Genomic DNA, 15,839 nt, shown 5'->3' with positions numbered 1-15,839 from the left:
CACATAGGAAACTGAACCAAAAATAATACTTCTATGCCCAGGTATGGTAATGAGTACAGCAAAATCCCATACATTTACAGGACACATTAGCCCCAAGGGTAAAGTTACACACAACGTGCAGCTGTCAGCCTTGGCTGAATCAGTAACTACAAAATGGACAAATTTTTCTTTTTCTTTTCTTTTTTTTTGCAACAGTCAGTAGATTAGCATGGTCAAGTTTAGTCAGTTAAACACATTTCATAAGTTGTTTATTTGCGACATTGATTCCATTTACAATACTTGGTGGGGTTTTTCAAGGTTCTTCATCACTGTTCGGCTAGCACCTAGCCTCCTGCCTAGTGGCTCGTGATAAACTCTGGGTCATGATTTGCTGAATCAACAGTGACATCACAGGAGTGCATTCCTGTTACAGCCAGCTTAGCACGTCACAATCTTCCTTCATGTTCCCAAATCTTACTGATTTACACATTGTTTTTTTATGACCTTAAGATTCACGCGAACAGAACTTTCCTGTATGGAAAGTGAGTGACAAGCAGGTCCTATGAGTGCCATCTGCCCAGCGTTGGGAGGTCTTTGCCCATTTTAGAATGCGAGCTAAGAGAAAGCTGCTTTTAATAAAAACTGACGACAACAGTGACAAAAATAAGGATATAATATTAAAATAAATCAAATGATATACAATACTGTCATTATTCTGATACAGAATTTTTACACGGCAATATTGATATAGGTACACATGGCAGAATGTCAGGTAATCCATTATAAGAGATCTTCTGGTTACAAATGAAGTTTAAATTACAACTTAATACCGATTTTAAAATAGTAACGGGGGTTATGCCAGATTAAAATCAATACTTCCTCTTCAAGTGGCATTTTCTGGAACATCTCTGTGAGACTTCAAAAAAAAAAACTTCATAAAGAGAAAGATAAATAAATGTAATGTCGTATTGGAGAAGTTTTTAGTTTTTTTTAAACCAACCCAAATCTAAATATATGGACTAACTTGACTTTCCCTTCCCTCTGGACTCACTCACACCTGTCACACACTGGACTCGAAGTCTTGTCGCATGGACAGGTTCTGTGAAAGTTTGGAAGCACTCCAACCTCTACTCCATCTAGAAGTCTGGAGCGTCTAGTTCAACTGCACAGCCTTCACTGTTTAAGTATCAGGCAAAAAGCTCGAGTCTCAACAGTGATTCTACGAGCAAATGAGAGTCTGTGGAACAACCCTGCTCCCCACTTTCAAAGGCTAGAGGACTGGTGAGGGAAATGGTGAAAAATAAAGTGAGAGCCTTAAAATTCTTTGAAGAGAGAAAAGAGACCCCAGTGTGTGTGTGTGTGTGTGTGTGTGTGCGCGTGTTGGGCAGGGCTGGTGGGAGAGGGTTTAAGAAAAAAAAATTTCCTGTGACAGAATATCAAATTCTTATTCTTCTCATTTCTGTGAAAATAGGTGAGTTATTGGCATTAAAAGAGCCCAGCCAAATCAAAACACAGACGGGAAAATGAGAACTGGTTCCATAATGCCCCGCACTTTATATTCATATCCAAAATTAAAATCCGCTTTCAATTAAAAAAAAAAGTCATTTAAACATCAAAGATAGAAATGTTACTTGGATAGCCGAGGAAGCAACAGCATTTCTTTCTGGCATATTATTTGTTTGGCACAATCACAAGTAAATAGACTTTACAGACATCATGTAGCTGTTCACATTTAAAGTTTCTACTCTCAAGTGATTACTTTCGGGCTAAACAAATAAATCGATTAAATGAAGTCCGTAAACAGGCTAAGCCCGGCATACATGGACACGTGTGATGCATTCTCCGCCCAAAAAATGGAACCTAAGACAGAAGAAGAAAACTGAGTCAGAGCAGGAAATGTTAAAAAACACAACCAAAAAACCTGATTCTTGAGAAATCTCTTTGAATAAGAACAGCTAGCGTTACCTGGAACGCTTAATCAAACAATACGCTTTGCACTTTATTATCCTTTTTTCATCCCACAACCATTCTGTGAAGATGACAAATGCTTTTATTATACCCATTTTACAGGTGAAAGACTGAGACACAGTGAGATCAGCAAGCTGCCCAAGCTCACAGATGCAGACCTTGAAGCTTGGCTGGCAGCTGGACCAGAGAGACCAAGCTTTTAACCACCAAGCTATGCTGCCTTTTACTTCTTCATTTTAATTCTCTTTATAGCATCCTATTAATAAGCTCCTTAAGGAGGGCATGACATTAAGGGTATGACCACAATGATATTATAATGAGTAAATATGGAGTCACTGAAAACAAGCAATATATAAACTCACACATTTGCACACAGATGGCAGGAGGGGTCAGAATTCTGAGCAGTGTGGGTAGGGGAGGAGCAAAAGGGAAACTAGGGAAGGAGGAAAGCCTGAGTCACAGAAAAGCAACAGACTAAACCCCGGCCCAGGGAGAGCCAGCAGAGAAAGGCTGGCTTCATCCTAAGAGGCATCCAAGTGCTATTTCTGAGTCTTGCCTATGCCACCAGTGAAGCAGGGTTGAGGGGGTCAACCAGCAACCAGCATCATGGTTCTCTGTCTCAGGGCCAGCGGAGTCCCTCAAAGTACATCTATGTTCCAGAGGCAAAGAACAAAATTCATTCTCTGCCCTGGGGATGGTGCCCTCTTGAGACTCTGCCTCCTTGGGAAGTTAGAGGTAGAGATTTTCCCCAGGCATGGAGGCAATAGTTAGTCAATGAAATGGGACAGCAAATTACTCTGGTCCAGGATAAGTTGAGAGAGGCAAGCTATCAGATACTCATTCCTCAGGGATCCTTCTACGGTTTACACAGGGCAGAGAAATGCATCCTGTCTGTTTCCCAGCTATGCTGCTTTTTGTCTGCTTTCTATCATTCCCGTGTATTTCCTAGTCTATGCCACCAAGAGAGGTCAGCCCATACCAATTATCTGTCCTAATGAGAAAGCCCGAGACGCATCTTCCAGATGCCTTTAAAATAATTCCTTTGTTAGTTAAAAAAAAAAAATTGTCTGCAGACTGTGACAGAACCATTCTAACCTTATTTTGGGGCTGAACTAAGAGGACAGACTCAACTGTACGGTAGTCCAAACCGTGGTCAGGGCTCAGTACACTGGACACTATCTTTGGGCGGACACCGTGCTCATGTTCCTCTTACCTCCTTTTTCTTTTTTCTTCTCTTCCTCCTTCTTTCCTGCCTTCCATTTCCAAAATGGTTCTGGAAGGACCAGGGAAATGACGGAGGTCAATAAATACAAAAGGAAGAGAGGGAAGCCACAGGTGGGGTTGATATGCACGTGGAGAAGCGGCAGAGACACCCCAGGCTCCTCTGCCTTTTGACAAGGGCCTTATTGTCAAGGCTCTGGTGACGGTGCCTGCCTGCCCTCCACGCCCCTCAGACTCATGCTCAGAATGGTTCTGTCACTGTGTGTGGCAGGGGCACGTGGATGGTTGGCTCATTTGTGGGCCCTGAGAATGTGTTGGAGGAGGTGGGCCCAGCTGCACTGGCTCAGGCGATTACAAGGGGACAGCAGGAGAAGTCCCAACCCTGGACCTCTTGGATCTGCTCTAGCCCTGAGTTTTTGAGAGCTTCATTGTGTCACACCTAAGACCACTTCATGGGCAGCTGGGGGTGACCCCACCCCCTCCCCCAGAGGACATCAGGTGGTATCCAGAGACACTTTTGCTTGTCACAACCTGGGGAAGGAGCATGAGTGGTGGGTGGAGGCCTGGGGTGCAGCTAGACAGCCTTCAACGCACAGGATGGCCACCCCAACAAGAAGACCTCTCCAGCCCAAAGGGCCAACGATGCTGATGTGGAGAAAAATGAACAGAGGCAGCAACATCCGAGCTAAAGGAGCCTGACCTGAGTGAGGTGTAACTATAATGACCGCGTCAAACTGCTACACACAGATTACACCAAGCAGCTTTCCTTCATCTGCCCACTCCACAGACATTTACTGTCCCCGACCTACCAGGCCTTATGTCACGTGCTAAAGAGACAGTGAGAACAAAACAGGAAAGGCCTGGGCCCATTATGTGGCGTGAATTGTAGTGACAGAAGACAGAGGACCAGGAGGATAGTTTAAGCACCAAAGAAGCCCCTTGGGGTACCTGCCGTCCAGTGACATGGACCCCAAGGCACCACAGGTGCTCTCTGGTCTGTTATGTGCATTCCTAGTCCTTTGAAAACAGTTGCAAAGAAAAATGACAGTGGTGGCCAGCCAGACCCAGGCTTCATGAGGCATCGTGCATGAACGTCACACCAAACCTGTACGCTAGCTTTTTGCCTTTTTTTTGACCCAAGCTAAGTGGCTTCCTCTTGAGGTGAAGTGACACGGCTGACTGAGGTCACCCAGCTGAAAGGGAACCTGTCATCACCAAATCCACCCCCACTTTCTTCCAGATTTTGCTCTTTTCTCAAATACCACTATTCCCCCAACTCCAGGCTCTTTGAGGAAAGGACATATCATTTGAGAACACATGGCACTTAGCCTGTGACACAGAGGAGACGCTTAAGTGAATACTTGTTAAAAGCCTATCCCGTCGGTGACCCCTCCCATCTCCCCAGACATGCTCTGCCTAAAGGCAGAGGGGTGTCCTTCCCAGGTACTGTGGCTTCTCCTCACTCCATTCACCACTGCCCGGCACTGAGCAGGCCCAAAGTGACCCACGCCACCAAACTCACAGAGAAGGACTCACGTGAAGCCAAAGACGCAGAGGGCCTTCCTGGGGATAGTTCCAGGATATAGGTTCTAGGGCTTAGGGAGCACCCTAAGCAACGTGCTCCCAAGGTCATAGGTCTCTGTGATCCTTTCAAAAATATCACGCATTTTCCTTTTTCTTATTGAAGGTGACAAGGTACTATGGGCCTCAGCCCAGATCTGCCCCAACAACCTTGACATTGTGATCCCACTGTCCTGCAGGGATCTTTATACCTTGCAGCCCTGTTCTTTTTTTTTTTTTTTTAAGATTTATTTATTTATTTATTTGTCAGAGACAGAGGGAGAGAGAGCGAGTGAGCACAGGCAGACAGAGGCAGAGGGAGAAGCAGGCTCCCTGCTGAGCAAGGAGCCCGATGCGGGACTCGATCCCCGAACCCTGGGATCATGACCTGAGCCGAAGGCAGCTGCTTAACCAACTGAGCCACCCAGGCGTCCCTTCTTTTTTCTTCTTAAGCCCACTCCCCCTTTGCCAGATCTGCTCCGTGTCTCTCCCCCTGCCAAGCCTTTTCGTCTGTGCCTGCTCATAGCAGTTTTCCTCCTCTCCTTCTCCCGCCGAGCCCCTACTGACAAAGGGCAGCACTTCTGATGGGATACGCTTGGCAATTTCCCCACTGGCCCCTTCATTTCTAGCTTTACACATATTTTTCTTCTTGAAGATTTTATTTATTTATTTATTTGAGAGAGAGAGATAGCAATAGAGATAGTGAGTGAGAGAGAGAGAGAGAGAGAGCACGCCCGTGCGCCCAGGCACACGCCAGCTGGGAGGAGGAGGAGAAGCAGGCTCCCCACTGAGCAGGGGGCCTGGCTCAGGGTTGGATCCCTCATGGCCTGAGGGGAAGGCAGACATTTAACCGACGGAGCCACACAGGCATCCCCTAGTTCTACACATGTTGCGTGACAAAGTCGATAGGCGTCTAATAGCCAGAGACACAAGAAAAGACACAGGAGAGGCACAGAGCCCAGGAGCCAACCGTTCAGTCCCAACTTGACGGTTTATTTTAGAATCAACTCACTCCAGCATTTCCACAAGCCCAGAATGCTAAACAGCAGATTCTCAACGAAACCGAGGTCGGACCTGCAGTGCTTTCCACAAGGCATGACTCCTAGCCATCGGCAGCACTTGTAATGAGAAGACAGTACTGACCCAAAACACACATATTGTTTGTGATTTCTCTCAAAACAGAGTCAACTTTGCTAAAGAAAGAGATATAGAAAAGGCTGGTCATGTCACATAGAAAGCGCTGGTCCCTTGTGGGAAGGAGGTTTGGGGTAGGAAAATGAGTGAAGGGGGTCAACTGAATAGTGAAGGATGGTGATCACTTTGTACTTCAGACAGATGTCAAATTACAATGTTGCATACCTGAAACTTATATAATTTATATACCAATTTTACCTCAATAAAAAAACGACAATTTTATTTTAAAGAATGCCAGTTTTGTTACCATAACTTTTATCGATAAGTACACAGTTTAAAAAATTTCAAATAGCATGATGGCACATCAAATACAAACTAAAGGTCTCACAGTTCCTGTCCCTCTCTCACAATTTCCAGCTTTGATAACTGGGAGGGTCGCCAATGTATTTTAATTCGGTCAATTCTTAAAATGTTTCTTCCATATGGACTCTGAAAAACAATCTGAGGGGTTTGAAGTGGGGGGGGGTGTGGGAGGTTGGGGTACCAGGTGGTGGGTATTATAGAGGGCACAGCTTGCATGGAGCACTGGGTGTGGTGAAAAAATAATGAATACTGTTTTTCTGAAAATAAATAAATTGGAAAAATAAAATAAAATAAAATAAAATGTTTCTTCCAATATTTTTGGAATAATTATATATTCATACAACCCTAAAAGATGTAATGATTTATCTTCTTGTGCATAGAGGATTACCATGGGATCTGGCCTCCCACTGCTCTGCGTCCTCAGCAAGAGTAAAGAAAAACAGGGAATAAGGGGGGTCAGCCTTGTGGGTTGTGCGGAACTCGAGTTGGATTGGAGAAGCTGTTGGTTTGCAGGTCTGAGCCTCTGGGTCTAGAGAGGTGCAAAATATTTGCAAGAGTAAGGGTGGTAGCTTCTGTGAGTCAAGGGGAGCCTCCCCTCCCCCACTTTAGCTCTCAAGTGGGGCAGGTACAAGTATCCTGTGTGGAAGAGAGGGCAAGCCAAGCTGTGGGTTTCAGTAGCTGCTAAGCTCCCAATGCAATGATGCTGCTTCGTCTCCTACACTGTGTCCTGTGAGGCAAAGCCAATGTAATGTTTGGCCAGGGGTGCTCAATTAGGGCAAGGTCCATGCCCCAAACCATCATGGGGACTTCTATCATAGTCTGCGGACATGGTTGGTTGTCACAACTGAGAGAGGGAGACTACTGGCATCATGTGGTAGAGGCCAGGGATGCTGCTGAACATTCTCTGATACATAGGCTTGTCCCTACCACCAAGAGCTGTCAGGCCCATACCGTCAAGTTCCCAGGCTGAGAAACCGTATTACACTGAAGTGTATTTATGTCCCCTGAGTCTCTCTGACAAGGAACTTGTACTCACAGCAGGGATGCTGCCCCAAGAGAGAAAATGCAGATAATGGCTCTTGAGCTGTGTGGTAGGAAAGATGAGGAAATTAACATATTGGGCTTTCATCCACCCAGCTTCCACTAAATTCTGTCGTTATATTAGTCATATTTTAATTAATATTTTTTAAGGTTATACTTTATCCTGGAAGTATGTTTACAATGTTTCATCATTGGTTGGAACTAAGACAAAAACAGCTAATAATTTTTAAAATCTTTTTTTTTTTAAGACAGAAACAGCTAATAATTTTAAATCTATTTTTTTTTTTTAAGAGTTTCACAAGTAGGCAGAGAGGTGGACACAGAGAGAGAGAGGGGGAAGTAGGCTCCCCGTTGAGCAGAGAGCCGGATGCGGGCTCGATCCTAGAATCCTGGGATCATGACCTGAACTGAAGGCAGAGGCTTTAATCCACTGAGCCACCCAGGCGCCCCTTTGTTTGTTTGTTTTTAACAAAGACAAATCCCAGGTTTTAATTTCAAATTTTTTTTTCAGAAAAGGAAAATACATTGGTCAAATCTTAAAGTATAGCTTAAAAAAAAAAAAAAGCATACCAGAAAACAAAAAGTAAAACTGATACTAAAAATGTTAACATAAAAAGTGAAGCAAAAGGGCGCCTGGGTGGCTCAGTGAGTTAAGCCACTGCCTTTGGCTCAGGTCATGATCTCAGGGTCCTTGGATCGAGTCCTGCATTGGGCTCTCTGCTCAGCAGGGAGCAGCCTGCTTCCCTCTCTCTCTCTCTGCCTACTTGTGATCTCTGTCAAATAAATAAATAAAATCTTAAAAAAAAAAAGTGAAGCAAAAGCAATTTTGGGGGAGGAAACGCAGTTCTTTAAATTGAAGAAAATTATAAACTAATAAGCAATAAAAATAAAAGTATACATAATTATAAACTTCCAAAGCCAAGCAGTAATCAAAATGGGATGGAAATAGCCAATCTTTGTAAACTCTGAAAAGTTTTAATAGAAATATTAAAATAGTGTGATTTTTAAATACAAAATATTCCTTGCAGACATGATTCAGTAATTCATCCCTAAGTATTAAAAATGAATATATGTTAAGAATTTTATTTGACTAAAAATGTGTTTGGAAAACCTACATCCTGTTCTTCTTAGGTAAACTGGTCTTTTATTCTACTTTTCAATTATCAAATGTAAATTTAAAAACTGTACAATTATAAAGGTATAGCCTAGCAGTCACTGTAAACTCCACAAATTAGTGGATGTATCTCAAATAAAATAGTAAACTGAACTCTGTGACTATCAATTCCTACCTGTAGTCTGCAATTTCATTCATCAAATATTACTCACTTTATCAAAATAAACAGACATTTGTGGCTATGACTCAGTCAAGCCAGAATGGAAAGTTTAAAATTTAAACAGGTGTAGTCTTGACTTATTCATAGTCTTGTGTTTTTAAAACACCAAGCCCTGTAACCACAATCCCCCTTTAAAAAAAAAGGAAGAAAAAAGAAAGGAATGAACACATATTAAAATAGAATTTTCTATGCAATGTCTATACTTTTACTGTTCACTGATGAACCATCAAACTATAGTTAGAAGTTGAATACTATATGTTACATTCACTAGGACACATTTACAAAAATTTCTTTTCTCAGGTTGTGTTGAATAGAATATAGCAGAGAGATAATCTGGAAGTAACTAGATTTTTACCAGGATAAGTTAATTTCACCCAGAACAAGTAACAACCCCAGGACCCAGTTTAAAAATAGAAATGACAGGGACGCCTGGGTGGCGCAGTTGGTTGGACGACTGCCTTCGGCTCAGGGCGTGATCCTGGAGTCCCGGGATCGAGTCCCACATCAGGCTCCCAGCTCCATGGGGAGTCTGCTTCGCTCTCTGACCTTCTCCTCGCTCATGCTCTCTCTCACTGTCTCTCTCAAATAAATAAATAAAAAAATCTTTAAAAAAAAAAAAAAAATAGAAATGACATATGAAAATGTATTTTTAAGACAGAAAAGTACCCAGTAGGAAAAGGTATAAAACTGAGTTCTAGAAACACTTTCCAAATGGGTATCTGAATAGGGGAATATTTAAGAGCTGACATTAAAACCTTCCTCTTTTTTAGTCCTTTAGTTCTTTTATCACTTAATTCTACTATGAAAACCATAACTTGTTATTAAAGACTTCGTTATTAAAACCGTGACTAAAAAACAAAGGTGTAGAGGTGTACCTGGGTTTCCAGGAAAAGAATGGTATTGCTTACTCTCGGATATGACCTTGCACTTCATATACCTGAACTGGAAGTTATTCAGGCACCAGGGAAAGAGAATTTGGTTCTCTTATTAAAATACCTCAGATTTGGAAAACTCATCAGAACTGTGGGATGTGACAAATTCCCAAGAGGAACCATTGTTTCTCATCCCACACCAACCAGCTTTGGTAAAGTGTTCAGGTAAACCCACTTTCAGGATGGTGGGAGAGTATGGGGACTAACACCCCACAACCAGGGGAGCACCAGCCAGACACAAAGTCCCATGCTGCTGTGTGCCCTCTCACCTGGTGACCTCAGCCTGTCACTGAGTCCCTCTGAGGCTTATCGTGGTTGAATGCAGAATGTGCAGGAAACAAGTGTGCCTCACGGGCTCATTGTGTGAAACGAGAAACTCATATACAATATTTAGGGCAGGGTGTCTGGGATGTCACAGTCCTCCACAAGGGACAACTGCACTTTGCTATGGCAAAGAACAGTTGCATAGAATGTGTCAGTATTCACTTGTTTTAGCAAAAAGGCTGCACAATTCTGGTATGCAGGGAGTGGAAGGGTATACTGCACAAAAACCACAACATTCTTAAAAGACCGAGAGGAAACTTTTCAAGGACAGTGGCTCCAATATACAAAAGTTGACTTGCACTTGGTAAAGGTGAGGGCAAAAGTGCCATCAGTGCCCAAGGTGGCTGGGCTGGTGTCACCTCTTCTCCGGGAGTCAGGCATTGAGACAGACCACTAACAGTTTACAACCTTTCCTGTCTGAAAGTGGCCAAAAATAAGAGGTGCATGTCACATGTGACAATGACAGTGAAGCCACGGGGAGGGATGGTCTAAATGGAACAGGAAGTATTTCTCAAGGAAACCACAGGAAAGCCAAACTCAGTCTTCAGAGCAACCCAAACAAGTGGGGTTCCTATTACAGCCCTCAGAGCTCAACAGAAGCCCATTTACTTCATTACCTTCACTCTGAGAAGTCCAAACAGTAACTGTCACCCACAACTGTCAAGGACAGTGAACATGGTGGGCTCTACTACAGCTGTCCACCCTAAACCACATGTGGGGAAAAAAAAAGGTGGAAAGCAGAGTCCAGAAGGCAGACTACTTTGCAAACATTCCATCTATTTTAAACAGGAGAGAAGGCTGCGGACACACGCAGCTCTGCCTCCAACAAGCCACCTGGCCCCGGACGGCCCTTCTACGGCTCCTGACTTCCCTTTGTTGCTGGGTAAAACCAGGAGGTGGCGCTAGGGGAGCAAGGCACCACCACCTGGCTGTCCCTGGGGCATCTTACTGAGATCCCACTGTTTTCAAGTTTTGATTCAGAACGGCCAAGACTCTCCAAGCTCCACACACCTTTCTACTCCCTTCTGCCTCTCACCCACCCCGCTTCCTGAAGTGATGTGGCTGACGGGCCTCGTGGGCAGGAGCGTCTGCCATCCCACCTCAAAAGCACCATCCAATCCTGCCTACGTCGGGTCATGCTGCTCCTTGCCAAAATGGTTCAAAAGTGTTGTTTAGGTCATTGGGACACTGAGCTGTTAGATAACTGAAGAAGTTGGAAAATTAAGTATCATTAACCTCTACGATTATGAACAGTGTCCTGCACAGATGGAGTGAAAATAAAGGACTTTTAAATTAGGATACAAGGATAACTAGATCATGCACAATTTTCTGCAAGAAACAAAACACAATTATTTACTTCTGCCTTATCAGTGGGTCTGATACGAAAAGTCTTTTCAAGAACTTCTGTACTCCGATTTTGGCAGAGAAGCATACACTGTACTACACACGTGTATTTTTGTCCTAAATCTCTTCTAGGCAAATTCCCGTGTTTGAAATTATTTTTCTGAAAAGTTGCCAATGTCATGACATCAAGTTTATGAAAATGATTCACTAGAGTAACGATGGTAGAGGACCCAGTTCTTTAAAGTGGGAGGGGAGAGGAGGGAGTTTTCCATTGCCATCTTCTACAATTTCAAGCACAACACCCTGGATTTCATGTCCTACAGGCCTTGCTGGGAGTTCAGTTACCACAACGTAAGAGAACCACCGTGAATACGAATGTATGTACTAACTTTACGAGTCAGCGGATGGCAGCTGTCTCCCACTTTGCCCATAGGTGTGCAAATCCTTATGCTCTTAACCCAGATACTAACAGCACAGCACATGCCTCCGGCACACTGGGGGTCCTTGTCGCAGGCCTGAAATGTAACAAACAAACAGATAAATGTAGATGGCGGGCAAGACTCTGGCTGAGGAAATCTAAAATTAGCAGTCAAAAATGCTCTTTATATCTCCAACCACTAGGATTTTAATAATCACACATATAAAAAAGAACTGTAATCTTCATTTGCTTGCACATATTTACCATAAAATCTGAACAGAAGAGATTTTCCTAGTTTAAAAAAAAATGGCCTGAAGAATGGCCCACACATTACGAAAATCTTAAATAAACACACAGAAAATCACCTCTTTTTCTAGTGTTTTGTGGCTGAATTGGCTTTGAGTTTGAAAAACAAGTCTGGATTAGTCTTATACCACACATGGCCATTAGGAACTACATAATTCGAATCACAAGATTTTATGACTATTAACCGCAGAATACATTGGGCCCAATTTTTAAAAAGGACTTATTTATTTATTTATTCATTCATTTTTAAAGGGATTTAAATGGTCTCCAAATCTGGCACGAAATGCTCCAGACCCACAAAGGTATTGATGTAAATTTTAAAAATGCTCATTTTTCCTTTCAAATATATTTGCATTCTGGTTCATGAGACTTGATGTTTCTCAAACCACTGGCTTGATTTTCACATTTCCTCTTTAAAAAAAGAAATTTCATAGGTAGGGAATGGACAAACCAAGGTTTTTGCCTTAGGTTACTGTTTTGTTTTGTTTTCAGGTGAGTAACCTGCAAAAAGGAAATTATTGGCTTAAGGTATACACATGTGTACATTACAAAATCAGTTGAACTATCCTTTAAGATTAATCAGATTTAGAAATTCAAATGACAGATGCAATTCTTAACAACGGTTACTCGAGGCATCTGTTCTCAATATAAAAATTGTAAATACAAATAATTAAAGAATCCACTATAGAGGAGTTTTTATACTCTAAATAGAAATAAATAATGCTGTCTGAATTTATTTGCATGAAAATAGATCTGAAGAACTATTGTTCCTTCCTAGAACCAACAAAAAAATAGGATGCTTTGTTTGAATGGTATGTTAATGATCTGTTTTGCTAGTGATAAGGTAAAAACGTGCTGTACTATATATATAAGAAACTAAAAAGTCTATAATTTAGACAAAAATATAAATTTTTTATATTTATTGGAAACAACTAAAACATTCCTTCAAGGCTTTTCTCCTTTAAAGTTTGGGGGCCAGCCACAAGTCTCGAAACATAAGTATATGGGCTCACCCTCTTTCACTGTTTTTTCGTTTAAAATTATCAGCCATCCTACTCTAAGGATGATTTATTTCCTTCATTAGAGTTTTTTTCTCAGCCTATTTAAAATGACTGTGTGGACAAAACTCCAATTTTTACCTTGGGGTGTTAGAACATTCAGAGGAAAACATCCAAACATTTCCATTTTCCAATTTTTAGCTGTATGCCAGAGACATGTATACGTGGCCATGACAATTTGTAAATGAGAAGTTCAGTATGTGATCTTTTCCAATATGGTTTTAACAAATCTATGTGGAACATAAATCAATTTCAAAATAGCTACACCTATTACCAAAAAAGGTAAATATTTAAGGTGGAGGTTTCAGGCAGTATTTTCTGTCAACAGATGCTCAAGACCTGGAATTCAGAGGCCCCACTAGCCCTTTTTAAAAGACAATAAAAATCCAGCCAAAATTTTTCCAAAATTCGGTCAATCACTTGGATATTTAACATCCTGAGGATGATAAGTTACCAAGTTTTTCATTTGGCTCCATATGGTTCCTGTTGTGAAGACATAAATACGTTTCTTTATTGTTACATTGCTTAGAGGAATTTTTAAAAAATTCTCTTTTGGTTACACTGAGTTAAAACAACAAAAACCGCTCATAGAAGTCCACTCTAAGCCTCTCTAAGAGATAAATACCCCATATGATAAAATTTCACTTTTGTAACAAAAAACTTCACTTCTTGGCAATATTTACAAAGAAATGCATAGGTTTATATAATTTTAATTAGACTGCTGTTTCCTAATGCCCTTCATTCTTAACCCATTGCAGATCTATTCAAATAGTGTTGTCCTGTGAATGGAACAAAAAGATACTTATATTGCAAAGGAATTCTCGGCTCAGAGGATTAGCAGAAATTTAAAATGAGCCAGCAGGGGAAGAGTGGGAGAAAAAAACCAATCATGTTCCAACTCTTATATCAGAAAGACCTGTAAAAAGTTTTTTTCAACCACACTGACTGAATGACAAAGCTATTCAAATACACTTTCAAAAAACTTCTAACTATTTTAATAAATATCACAATGCTTATAATCCTATTGGATATCACCAAATACTGTTATTGTACAAGGGCTTTCAAGATGCTATAAATCTATGAACTCATTTGGGAGACTATGGAACTTTTATTTTCTCAAGACCAGGACAGATTTCCCTCAAACTTCAATATTTCATTATGTATCATCAATTCAAACATGTAAGTTTTATTTAAAATCCTATAATGTGCACTTAGATAATTTAGGTAATTTAATGAAGGTGTAAAATAATTTAAGACTTAAAAAAAAAAAAAGATAAAAGAGTAAAGCAGGGGCACCTGGGTGGCTCTATCCTTAAGTGTCTGCCTTCAGCTGAGGTCATGATCCCAGGGTTCTGGGATCAAGCCCTGCTTTGGGCTCCCTGTTCAGCTGGGAGTCTGCTTCCCCCTCTCTTACACTCTCTGCTTGTATTCCCTCTCTCGCTGTCTCTCTCTGCCAAATAAATAAATAAAATCTTTTAAAAAAAATTAAAAGAGTAAAGCAGTTGAGCAATCAGGAAATGGTAGGGATTTTGCATTGTTGATGCAAAGTAGACTACGGTAAACTCATCCTTCAGAGCCACACAGAAAATTGTTGGTGAGAATATGAGAGAACTGACTCAGTTCCTACTTTCAGAAATGATGAGGACAACTACACTAAGTTGAAACAAACATCTACATTGTAACCTACTCCATAATTATGCCCGAGCCCTAGTGGTGTTTTATCAGGAATTGGAAATGGAAAAATTTTACAAGGAAAACCTCAAGAAGCTGGGGGGTGGGGGGGTACCCTCTGGAAACCAGAAGGAAGCGCCCACATTGCTTTTCAAAACATACACAGGGCCTCGGACCAAGTTATTTCAAGGGGTTTCTGTGGAGGGTGCAAGGGGAGCAAACTCCTTGACCAGAGGGTTAAGTCTCAGGAATGGGAGATACTCGTCTTGCCCCCTGTGCATTTCAGAAAGGGCCTCCCAAATTTTACGGTTCGAGGTTGGAACGCCTAGGAGAAGTGCTAGAGAAGACTCTAAAAGCAAACTTCTTTCAGCTTAACAGAAAAACAGATCAAACTCGAGGAGAGAGCTTGCAGGGTTCTAAGAGGGAAGCAAGGGGGAGAAGGTGGTGATAAAGGAGGTGGGTGACACTTTGGTCACTTTTTCTTCCATAGCGCACCTAAGATCCCGGGCCGTCCGCTGCGTTTGGAGTACGGCACCTCTCCCAGAGCGCCAAAGAGCACCTGGGGCAGATGTCCCCGCCCGGGGCGACCCTCCCCGAGCCGCTCCCCTCCCAAGACCCCCGGGGCGCAGCGCGGGCGCGCATCCCGGGCGGACAGGTGCGCCCAGGGCTGCTTACCCCGGTGATGACGGCGGCGTCCCCGGCGGGGGGTATGAGCAGCAGAGGCGACAGCAGCAGCAGGAGCAACAGCGGGGCGCAGCGCGGGCCCCTCATGGCGCCCTCGGGACTACGCGGCGGTTGGGGGGCCGTTGGGGGCGCGGGGCCGGGGCGCGCTCGCTGGAGCGCGGAGCGGCGGGAGAGCGGACTGGCGGGCGGCTGGCGCGAGCCTCCGGGCCGTTATAAAGGCGAGCCCCGCCGTGACTCACGCCGGCGCCCGCCCGGCAGCACGCGCGGGGGGCACGGCGCGGGTACACACCCCACGCCCCCACGCGCACACGCGCGCCCACCCCGGCCCGGCGTCCCCGGGACGAGCACGTGCCGGCGCGCGGCTCCCGGCGGCGCCACGCAGGCAGCGCCCCCCGCGGGGCGCCCCGCTCCGGGCCCCGCGCCTAGCCTCCCGCCTCTCGCCTCCGCCCGCCGCCGCTCCTCGCACGCGCCGCAGCCGCTTTGTGGTCTGAGACGCGCTCGT

At 43.4% G+C, this 15,839-nt stretch overlaps 1 protein-coding gene across 2 annotated transcripts; it reads right to left on the bottom strand.

Annotated features, from left to right (window-relative positions):
* Positions 1–217: 217 nt before the first annotated feature.
* Positions 218–15,424, bottom strand: PROK2 (prokineticin 2). Of its 2 annotated transcripts, XM_044255239.1 has the most exons (4): positions 15,329–15,424; positions 11,590–11,715; positions 3,161–3,220; positions 218–1,839 (listed from the first exon to the last, which is right to left on the bottom strand). In XM_044255239.1, the coding sequence occupies exons 1-4, from the start codon at positions 15,422–15,424 to the stop codon at positions 1,735–1,737; spliced, it is 387 nt and encodes a 128-aa protein (XP_044111174.1). In that variant the 3' UTR covers positions 218–1,734. The 2 variants fall into 2 exon arrangements, with proteins under 2 accessions (XP_044111174.1, XP_044111175.1); XM_044255240.1 differs by lacking the exon at positions 3,161–3,220.
* Positions 15,425–15,839: the final 415 nt, after the last annotated feature.

Source organism: Neovison vison, chromosome 6 (assembly GCF_020171115.1).
Source record: "Neovison vison isolate M4711 chromosome 6, ASM_NN_V1, whole genome shotgun sequence".
Classification (NCBI taxonomy): domain Eukaryota; kingdom Metazoa; phylum Chordata; class Mammalia; order Carnivora; family Mustelidae; genus Neogale; species Neogale vison.
Note: the sequence above shows the minus strand (reverse complement) of the source record. Positions and strands in the feature narration are given on the sequence as shown.